The 11,349-nt window shown below is 49.4% G+C and overlaps 1 protein-coding gene across 1 annotated transcript in view; it reads left to right on the plus strand.

Moving 5' to 3' along the window:
- LOC104852954 (nodal modulator 1) overlaps positions 1-8,591 on the plus strand; it is a 49,995-nt gene extending 41,404 nt beyond the window's left edge. The window contains exons 26-31 of the mRNA XM_033758740.1: positions 630-713; positions 1,679-1,789; positions 3,262-3,363; positions 5,684-5,803; positions 7,365-7,457; positions 7,964-8,591. Coding sequence (XP_033614631.1) covers positions 630-713; positions 1,679-1,789; positions 3,262-3,363; positions 5,684-5,803; positions 7,365-7,457; positions 7,964-8,095 — 642 coding nt within the window. The 3' untranslated portion in view covers positions 8,096-8,591. The remainder of the gene's footprint in view (positions 1-629; positions 714-1,678; positions 1,790-3,261; positions 3,364-5,683; positions 5,804-7,364; positions 7,458-7,963) is intronic.
- The last annotated feature ends 2,758 nt before the right edge of the window (positions 8,592-11,349 follow it).

Genomic DNA, 11,349 nt, shown 5'->3' on the forward strand with positions numbered 1-11,349 from the left:
ATTCCTTTTACAAAAGCGAACGCGCAAAGAGGAACCCGCGCCTGCCCCCCCCCCCCCGTCCCCAGACGTGGTCCTGACCTGTGTGCCCTTTGTGCTGCTGTGCTTGCATAAGGCAGTGATCAGTGGGTGCCTGGTTGTAGGAGACCGGAATCTTGTTAACTGCTCTCTACACTGGGTTCAGTATATTGACTTCTTTGGTAAACATGATAATGTGCCTACAGATCTAAGTAGTAAAGTAAATAGAAACAAGATTTTAAAGGAAAAGGCCTCAAATCCTACTTCCCAGAAATAATATCCATTGTAGCATTTTGGAGTGACATTCCAGATGTCACCTGATACATGCACAGAGGGGCAGTGAGGAAAGAATATTTCAGAAGGGTCAGGGCAAATTATGCATTTAGTCTTGAAGTAAAACATATAATCCTCCTTGGGTAGAAGGTCAAACAATTGGGATCGAAGGAATGGCAGGACATCAGATGTGTGTCGCCAGGGTGCTTTTTAAGGAGACTTCTGAGAAGGTGGGCCGACCACAGATGCAGACAAAGGCACAGCAGTGCTCCCGGTCTGCTTAGGTCAGGTGGGTGTGACAGCCAAGCCCCTTCTCGAGGATGACACTGGTGTCCTTGCAGCCAGGGTGTGTGTACCACGTGCAGCTGAAGACAGAAGGCAATGACCACATCGAGCGGGCGCTGCCCCACCATCGCGTGATCGAGGTAAGGCGCATGCCAGCCCAACTGCCCCCTGGTCTTCTGGTTGTCCACCCTGGATCTGAGGTGGAGGGGATTTCACAGCCTGAGTGATAGTGTCCCCTGTGCTGTGGTGTCCTGCACGGGGCTCAAAGAACAGTGCTGCTGTGCTGCATGCAGCAAAAAAGCCAGGAGCCGCATCCCCACTCCCCACTTTGCAAGTTGAGGTACTTAAAGCAGAGTTGGCATCTCAGATCAGGGAAGGGAGAGCAAGAACATGGACTCAGGTGGCAGTGGTGCCACCCCGTCTTCTGGGTTTCAGGTGACCTTTTTCCCCTTTGAGTAGGCTGAGTTATTGACCTACAGGTTCATGACTTAGCTAAATCGCAGCCCTGTGGGTCACGGGAAGTGGCCCAGGCATTGCTCTCTGACTAACTCACTGGCTAGATGGGAGGGCTTGGGTGCAATGAGACCAGCTGCTTCTTGGGGGGTTATTTAGGTGGTTTCATTAGGTGTGCAGCATGGTGGGCATTCGGAGGGAGGGTGGTGGGCCATGGAAGACTTTTGATTTAGGAAGTGCATTTATGGTATCAGATGACTGCACCTCACAGCAGAAAGTTTTCCCTTTCTTGCTCTCTGGCTTGGGCCAGGCAGGTGTGGAGGAGAAGCGAGACCTCTGGAGTCTCACCATGCCGACTCTGCGGGGGCCGCTGTGGCTTTGCCCTGCCGATGGCTTCCCGCAGGCTCATCTTTTTTCAAGAGAAGCTGAGCAGTCTGGTTCTGTGGTTGAAATTTCTTTTGAAAATGTTGTCAGGTAATGAAAATTTAGAAGACCCAGTGTGTCTTGGGCCAGGGCCGACCGCTGCCGTCGGTGCATGACCTTGCACTTGGTCAGTTTCACAGGGCTTGCTCCCTCACTGTAGGAAGGCTGCCAGGCAGCACAGCGGTTCCCCCTCCAGCCCCACGGTGCAGCTCTTCTTGTTTCTCTCTAGGTTGGGAATAATGACATCGATGACATAAACATCATAGTTTTCCGGCAGATTAACCAATTTGATTTGAGTGGAAATGTGATCACTTCCTCTGAGTATCTTCCTACATTATGGGTAAGACCAGCTCTTTAAGATTCAATAGGTTTTTCTTCTTCAGCTTTGAGATAAGCGGGAACAGGATGTCCTTGCTCTTCCAGTTCTTGCTTTAGCCAAGAGTGGATCTTAAGACTTAAACTTCCATCCCCATGTGAGCGCCTGTTGTTGGGGGAACGCCTCCCGGTTTCAGGTAACTGTCGCTTCATTTTTGGAAGATCGTGCAAAGCTTGATGAATGACCAGTGAATCCAGAATCTAAAGTAGAAAGATAATTTTACAGTGGAATGCCTCATTCCTTTCTAATCTGAGCTGCGGAGGTGCTGGGCAGAGGACTCGGGGAGTCCGGCAGTCAGTCCTCTTTCCTGTCATTAATAGTTACTTGCTTGTGTCTCGGCCGGTCACTCCATTTCTGGGAGCCTCCGTTTCTTCCTCTGTAAAACCAGGACCTTGGATTCAGTGCCCTCTGAGGGACCCTTTCATCTCTGCCAAAATCCCCATGTCTCTGTTGAACAAGGAAATTTTATACAGTGCTCTGTGACCCCTTGGGAAACATCATCATTTCCCAGTTTTCCAGAACAAGCTTGGAATTGTAGTTAGCTGAAAAAAAATCTGATTTTTAAGTAACCAATGAATTCAGCTTCACGTAAAATAGCACATAAGGCAGTAAAGCATATCTGTGGTCTTGGATGTGACCTGTAGGTACCCAGTCTGTGGCTTTTACTTTAGGACACCCCCATCCCCTCATGACTTGTGTGGAACCGAGAAAAGTAACCAGCAGGGCGCCTGGGGTGGTCTCTGGCCTTCCCCTGTGGCAGGGGGTGGGGTGGAGCCCTCATAGCCTCGATGACAGCCAGGACTGTGTCTCCCTCTTCCTCAGGCCCCACTGTGTGTGGTGGTGAGGAAGGGAACCACCGGGAAAGAGGCCAGAATCAAAGCTCTCGGATGTTTCTGGAAGCTGCTGCCTGGGAGCTAAAGTCAGTGGCATGCGTCGAGTTTAACATATCTTACGTAGTTCAGGTCCCGTAATAGGACAGGCGTTGAAGGTGGGCAGGACCCTCCATGATGTGGGTCCCGGCCACCCGCTCTCATGAGCAGCTGTACTGGCTTAGGTGCTCTGAGTCTTCCCAGGGGCAATAAGGAGGCATCAGAGTTGGTGAGGTTCTCTAATGCCTGCCGTATGCTTGACATTCTTCAAGGGTTAGGGACAATTATTTTTACTCTTATCATCATAATAACTCTGATCACCATTTTGACCAGTACACAGGTGGTCCGGGCTTGTTCTGGAATCGTAGATTCCTACGTAGGGTGTGAACCCAGGGTCTGGTGACAGGAATGCCTGTGCCCTGTCAGGAGAGGACGGCTTCTTTTCCAAATACCCATGTTTCTGAAGGTCCATCCCCCTAGAGATGAGAAGCCCTGAGGATGTCGGAAATGAAATGTTTACCGGGTTTCACTCTAACGAGCGGAGCCTGCTTTGCTTCGGCTCTCCAGGTGAAGCTCTACAAAAGTGAGAACCTGGACAACCCCATCCAGACGGTGTCTCTCGGCCAGTCCCTCTTCTTCCACTTCCCGCCGCTGCTCAGGGACGGCGAGGTAAGGCCTGCACCTCCTGCCCTCGCCCCCTTTACTTTCTTAATGCTGCTGCTTAGTTTAAGGAAACAGTGTCTCCCAGAGTCCTGAAATACCCTTGTGCTCGGGGTGCTCAGGGGCTGGTGGGCTCTGTAGGGTTACTTTCTTAGTGGCTTCTCTGTTTACAAAGACTACAGGTGGGGAAAAATCAGACACAACCCCATCACTCAGAAATAACCACGCTCATGTTTTCATTGGTAACCTGTGGGCCTTCTTTTTATTCCATGAGTCTGTGTATGTAGGAATATAAAAAAAATTTATTGTAACGACAATAACTTTGTAACATGTGCTTTTCATTGAACATTTGTATCATGTCTGCCCTCTATCATTAAGTCTTTTATTTATTTATTTTTACTTTTTGGTGCTAGGGATCGATTTCAAAACCTTGCGCAATACTGGGCAAGGCCTCTTCCACACAGTTACATCCCCAGCGCCCCTGCGCCCCCTTTTTGGTACCAGGGATCAAACTTGGGACCTTGCGTTTGTGAAGCAGGCGGCAGAACCACTGAGCTAAATCCCCAGCCTTCCCCAGCCTTTTAAAAAAAGCTTTGTTTTGAGACAGGGCCTTACTAAGTTACTTAGGCTAGCCTTACACTTGGGATCCTCCTGTCTCAGCCTGCAACAGATGAGAGTACAGGCGTGTTCCACCACACTCTTCTGTAACATGGTTTTTAGTCGTTGCACAGTAGGTAATCTGTAGTATAAGAAACTTAGTGGCAGCACCACTGAGCTAAATCCCCGGCCCTAAGAAATACTGTGATTAAATGAGGGCCTGTGTTGGACATCACTTACTATTAGCTCTCTGAACATATTGTCCCATTTTTTCTCTTTTTTTCCCAAGTACTGAGGATTGAACTCAGGACCTTGTACTTGCCAGGCAGGCGCAGTGCCATTGAGCTAAATCCCCACCCTGTCCCATTCTTTCTTGTCCTGTAATGTTTCTGCTGCAAAATCCACTGATAGTCTTGTAATGGGGCGTCTCTTGACAGTGACTAGTCTTGCAGTATTTTTTGTTGTTGTGTGCTGTTGGAGCTTGAACCCAGAACGTCATGGATGCTGGCTAAGAGCTCTAGCATGGAGCCACACTTCTAGCCCATAAAATTCTGTTTTTGACAATTTAATTACGCATTGGATTGTGTAGGTTCTACTGATTTGATGTCCTTTGGGCTTCTTGGACCTGTACGTCCATCTCCCACTCCAGAATTAGACAGTTTTTAGGCAGTATTTTGGATGCCATTTGCTGAGTGAAGAGTGTTTATTGTTAATTCTAACTGAACAGAGCCCACTATTGTATTTGGGGGCAGGGTGACTGCAGAGAATCTGTCTTTTTTCTGTGATCTCTGTCTGAGAAGGCCCATCTTGCGCCTATGGTGTGTTGGTGCCTCTCCTGGCTCCTTGCTGTCTTCATGGGGATGATGCATGATGTCCTTTCTCTGTAAAATAATGAAACACGTTGTCATGGAATTTTGAGGTTCCTTTCCCAATCTCCTGATGGTGCTTTTGAAGTAGTCACTGTCCACAGCCATGTAGAAACATCCTGCCTCCCAGCTGAGACAGCACCTGTGCCACTATCTGGCCAGCTGATTGGCCCTGGGCGCTGGGCAAGTTTCTATTCACCTTTCAGGCTTCACTCTCTTTATCTGTAAAATGGGGTCAGGGATCCTGATCTTCCCACGATGGAGAGCAGAGTGGGCCTGGACCCAGTGCATTGTGCCAGATGCCAGGCCCCTGGTTGACTCTCAGTGCCCCGAACTGTGGCTGTCCTGTGTTTTCAGAACTTAGCAGCTTATAAGCCACTTAAGCAGTGCTCCTTAGAAGTGAGCTTCACTGAATGGAAACCATTCTCAGTTTGATTGTGTGCCACCCTCATCAGAACTGGCCCATGATAGCAGTTGTGTTTTACACCCACAAAGGACAGTAGTTGTCAGGGTTGAATACATTGATTAAAAAAGTGCCACCGACCCTGGCAGCCTTAAGAAGACACAGTCTCAGAGCCACCAGGAACATACTCTGAAGTGAGCCACCTTGGTTTGGATGTGCAGACTTGGGGATTTCTTTTTCTTTTTCTTTTTTCTGTGTTTGTTTTGTTTTTTGTACTGGGAACCAAACTCAGGACATTGCACTTGCAAGGCAGGCGGCGGCACCGCTGAGCTAAATCCCCAGCCCTGGGATTTCTTTAAACAACATAAATTGCTTTACATCAGAGCCACATGCCAAGTTTTACTTTGCATTTGCTTTGCCAGACTGTCTGTTACAAAAATAACTTGTTCCTTTGTGTGTGCAGAATTATGTTGTGCTCCTGGACTCCACGCTCCCCAGGTCCCAATATGACTACGTATTGCCTCAAGTCTCTTTCACTGCAATGGGCTACCATAAACACATCACCCTGATTTTCAATCCCACGGTAAGGAAGAGGGGGGCTTAAATCCTGGGTGGCAGGAGTGGGACCATCCACCCTGCCTGTGCTCCTGGTAGCGGGTTGGAGTACAATGTTTCAAGGGCTCCTGGTGCTTTGTCACTTTTCCATTCTTGATTCTGGGCTCTATGGTCTGGATTTCCCCAGATGCTTTTCTAGTTTTTCAAGCCCTTGTGCCTGCTGGTGGGAAACTGGTGATGAAGGCTGGAATTGTTCCTATCGGGGCTCATCAGGCATTTGGGAGGATGCCACTCCCCATCATTGGCAGTGTTCATCCCTCCATCGGGCATACCTGATACCCGACCTGCTCAAACTCTAGATCCAACGACCAGTTTACAGGATGAGGAGGGCACGGGAGCATGCAGATGCCACTGGGAATAAAGGCCACCACCATGGAATCTGATTATTTGACAAATAAATTGCAAGGGAGAAAATGATTCAGATGGACAGGATGCTGGTAGACTAAAACAAACTTGCTCCATTTATCAGCCATTAGTAATAATGGCCCCTTCTTGGATCCAGTGCCCAACAGACTGTAAACCACAGTTGAAAAACAAAACCTGCATGTGTTCCCACGTGTGAGATCATTGATATCAGTGATTTTCAAAGCTTAGTGTGCAGCAGGTTAAATAGACACATCAGCAACCACAAAAATGGACTCTAGCGCCCAGCTCAGGATTGCTGACCTGAACTCTGTAGAGGGTGAGAGTAGAGCTCAGGCAGGAATCTTCATTAAAAAACTAAAAGTGGGCTAATGGGGTATACATATTCCTTTACTGTTAGAGACCCCTGACGTTTCAGAGGCTTTTGTGAGATGGCAGTCTCTTTCTCATAACCATTTCCAGGCAAGAGCATTCCGTGGGTGCTGTGGTAGCTCCAGGGCTTAGGCTCTTCTCCCTTGTCACTCTGTTCTAGTATATTGCTCTTCTCCAAACCAGTATACACATGGGGGTTATTCCTGTCACTTCTGCTTATGTATTACTGGCCAGAATTTAGTTCCATGGCTGTACCTAGCTGCAAGGGAGGCAGAGAAATGTCGTTTCTATTCTGGTTGGTCTAGGAAAGGTTGAAAAAAGAGAAGATGGCCACTGGGATAGGAATAGCAGTCTCAGTTTCACTTCCTCACTTGGACCAGCTTGTTCATCGTCATTTGTGCCCTGGACATGAAACAGTGGATTCTCCACTCCTGCATGCACCTTGGGACTCAACAAAATGAGACCCATTTGCTTCTCAGCAGCAAGAATTCCTGTTCTCTAGATCTGCTATTTCCTTAGTTTGGGTGGTGAGCACACAGAGGGAGAGGAGTTCCTTATTCCTAGAGCCTCTTTGTGCCTGAGTTTCAGGAGCAGGTAATAAGGGCTTGAATAGCAGAGGACTTACCTGCATCTCTTCAGTTTCCTTTGGAGAGTGAGCATGTGGATCTAGAGGGATCCCTAGCTGTCCTTGGGTAGCTAGTTTGGATAATGGGTGGGTCATGGCTGTGGGTTTTGGTGGATAATAGAAAGTGAGAGAATTTACCAGGGGGTAATGGTGCTCTGGTTGTTTGCAGAGGAAACTGCCTGAGCAAGACATCGCACAAGGATCGTACATAGCCCTGCCACTGACCCTGCTGGTCCTCCTGGCTGGTTATAACCACGACAAGGTAGGCAAGGCAAAGGCCTCGTGGGAAGGCAGGGGTCAAAGAGCAGTCCTCATAGCTGTAGCAGTGACAGTGGGAGGATGTCAGTGTCTCAGAAATTACAGGATTTTAGGGCTAAAGGGATTGTGAAGGCCTCACAATCCCCAATTCTTTCAAGGGCAGAAACTGTAGTGGTGTCTGTTCTCATACCTAAGCATGGAGCATGTTCAAGGATGTGTTGCTTGTGGCAAGAGGCCAACCTGTCCTGGCATCTCTGGCGCAGAAGCCTGCCTTCTGAGGACTGGCATCATCATCCCGTCAGCATGTGGCGGGCGCTGGCTGTACCTGAAGAAGTGTTGGGCAGGGGCTGTGGCTGTGCTGCATTTGCCTAGCATGTTCAAGGCTGTGGATTCTATCCCCAGCAACATGGAAGGAGAAAAAAGGAAAAAGGGGATGGGTGTTGACAAGTGGAACTCACTGTCCATCGGGCAGAGGGCTTCTGGTGTCTCTCACACACTGTCTCTTTCCAGCTCATTCCCTTGCTGTGGCAGCTGACAAGCCGGCTGCAGGGAGTCCGTGCCCTTGGCCAGGCAGCCTCTGACAACAGCGGTCCGGAGGATGCAAAGAGACAAGCCAAGAAACAGAAGACAAGGCGCACATGAGGAGAAAGGGAACAGCTGCAGTCTCCCTTGGGACAGGCCACAGCCAGGGCCAGCACTGCCACGGGACAGAGGCACGCATCAGCTAGCTCCAGCCCACTGTGGGCTGTGTCCTCCTGTCGGTGAGGCGGCCCGTGCCTGTCCTCCCCGTTGTGTGGCCCCATGGTGCAATGCAATGAATGGATGGACCCTCCTGTCACTCTGCTGAACACAATTTATTTTCTGAGTTGAAGATAATTTATTATTATTATTTTTGTCAAAGAAATATTTAAGTTGTGCTGATGGTGTGAGAACACAATCCTTAATCTTCAGTCTTTGTGTGCAAGAAGAGATCCCATAAACGTGGCGTTTGGCCCCACAGTGAAGTTACCTTCAGGATGTATCTTTCCCCTAAATTTCCCTTTGCATTCACAATCCCTGCTGGAAACTGCAGCAACCCGTATCCACTCCTAGGAGGATCTGTTAGGAGGCGAAAAATCAATAAAATTACCCGTTTGTTTGTGTTGCAGCTCATTTCAGATGCGCCTCTTGGCTGACATTGGCCTGATGCTGTGGTCACACACTGAGATGCATAAAGAGTAGTCAGGAGTCCTGAGCAGAGCTGGCGGGGCAGGGAAACATCAGCACAGCGGGATGATAGGACAGACAGCTGTCATTGGCCCCAGCCATGGAGGAGGGCGCCAAGGCTGGCAAATCAGAGGTGCCCCATCTGCAGGAAGTACAGGCCCTCAGTTCTAGCTCACCGATTCCCGCAGAAATGAGCAGCTGGTTTTTAGAAAGGCCAGAAAGAAAGCCTTATGTGAAAGCTAAGTTTCGAGTACTTTGTTTTTGTGGACTTGGGGATGGCACGTGCTAAGCCACACTCTCACCTAGCAACTTCAGGTTTGGAAAACTGACACAGCTGGCCAGATGGAATTGGGTCTGTAGGATGAGTGGGTCCTGGAGGCACTGCCAGCTTGAATCAACGGGTGTCGTTGGCATTTCCACACCACGGGCTTAGTTCTTAATACATCTGTGCATTCACCCCGTACTAAACACTACATAGGATAGGCCCTGGGGTTACAGAGCAGGGCTGAGGACACTATCAAGGGAGCTAGGAGAGGATGGGCCTCATTTTGTCCCTCATTGCACCCCAGGGCTCAGCAATCCATGGGCATTCTGTGAAGGATCAGGGGACTGCTGAGGTGGGCATGTGCCATCGCTGGGTAGGAGGCAACCCAGAAGCCGCAGCGGTGGTGTGATGATTGTAGGGCTCTAGTGGGGGTAGCTCAGGGGTGTGAGGGCTCAGGGCAGGGTCTGGATCCCACTGGCGAGGCTCCTGGATGGGATTCTTGAGCTGAGTTTTCAGAGTCGGTGGAGAGGAAGTACAAGGTCAGGGGTCTTGTTTGGCGCCACCACTAGCAATAGGCTCAGCTTGGACGCCTGGCTCAGGGGCCACCTGGAGGGTGCTGTGCTTCCAGTGGCTCTTGGCGTGCGGACCACTTTGTGGGTTTGCTTTCTGACGCGCGAGGAGAGTGAGCTGTGTGGGGAATTGGGGACCCGTGTGAGCCTTAACCCATTTGCGGGATTGTTTTCTAACCCTTAACTCCAAGTGGACCCCAGAAAATGTCTCTTTAAATGTTAATGGGGCTTTTTATTGATATAGTGTAAAGGTTAAGAGCATGTGAAAGCCACAACTAAATGTCAGTGCGCTCTGTCCACTTCCAAACGCTACCATTGAGTGGCAGCCTGTCCCCGTCACTGGCTGCACAACACCCTCGGCATAGGTGAACTTTGGGTGCCATTTCTCAGTCCACTTGAAAGTTGGGACTGGACTAGCCTGTTGTGTGTACTTTTCTGCATTTTCTGGCACTCTGAGGACTAAATTGTGCCCCTGCTGTAGACAGTAATTATTTCTGTTATTACAGGATTTTGAATGAGGCAAATAGGGTATGAGACAGATTTTTATTCATGAAGAATTGAAATAACTATGAAATTGTGGATTCTTAGAGAATACTGTTGCTTGCATTTCCTTTGGCAGGGCAGATACTTGGTATTGAATTCAAAGCCTTTTCCCCTCATGCCCATCCCCAGGCCATTTTTATTTTAAGCTAGGATCTTGCCGGTTCCCCCAAGTTGAGCTTGAACTCAGAGCCTCGGCCTCCCAGATTGCTGAGTTTATAGGCATGCACCAGCACACCCAGCCTGCACACTTTTACTTGTTAAGGCCGAAAAGCGGCCCTAACACCTTGAAGAGCCATTCCCAGGCGACAGCTTCATCCTCTTTCCCTTCCTTCCTTCCTTCCTTCTCTTCCTTCCTTCCTTCCTTTTTTCCCCGGAGTTTTTGTGTTTGGGATTCTGTCTGCCAACCAGCGAGGAGTGCTGGGCTGCTGCAGTGGGTGGCACGTGGTAGACGTGTGGGCTGGAGAGAGGGCTAAAAGAAGGGGCAGCCTTGTGCCTACCTCTCTAAGGTTCTGACTAGGAGAAGATGATGGTGAGTGATGGCCTTCCTTCCTGGATTAAGATTTCTAGCTCATGCCTGTAATCCCAGCTACTTGAGAGGCTGAAGCAGGAGGACTGCAAGTTTGAATTCAGCCTGGATCACTAAGCAAAACCCTGTCTCGAGTTAAAGATAATATAAAGGGTTAAGGATGTAGCCCATTGGTAAAGCACTCGCCTAGCATGAGCAAGGCCCTGGGTCAATCCCCCGCACCCCAAAAGAAACCAACCAGCAGCAGCAATTAGCCAGTTAGAGTTACTGTGCACCAGGCCCTGCGCTGGGCCCTTCATGCATCATCTGTGGACTTCGTATGACCCACAGAATGGGGATATCTCCACCCCACTTCACAGAGAAGGGAACCGAGCCTCAGAGATTTTATAAAGCTGTCAAGTAACAGAGCAGGAATCTGAGCCCAGATCTAAGTAATGTCCAAAATCCTGTCATCTGCTTCCCTGGTCAAGTCACAAGAGACAGTGTAGTCATGTGATCTGGGGGTGGTTCAGAGGTTTAGAAAATGGATGTTATGCAGGCACCAACTAGTAATGCTAGTGATGGCACAGTGACGCAGAGCAGCCTGTGCAGTGAAGGATTAGGTCGTAGGTGGGGCTCAGATGATGGACCTCTGATTATACCCTGACCATAAGCACTGTTTCCAGTCACGTGGTAGACTCCTCCAGTTTTTTTCATAGGCAGGTGTCTTCCATTAAGGCTGGAGACCCTTGAGCAGAGTGTGGCCAGTCTGGTGGGGGATTTGCTTGGCTGCATGCTGTTGAGTCTG

Source organism: Fukomys damarensis, unplaced genomic scaffold (genome assembly GCF_012274545.1).
Source record: "Fukomys damarensis isolate Sample0158 unplaced genomic scaffold, DMR_v1.0_HiC HiC_scaffold_34, whole genome shotgun sequence".
NCBI classification, from domain to species: Eukaryota; Metazoa; Chordata; class Mammalia; order Rodentia; family Bathyergidae; genus Fukomys; species Fukomys damarensis.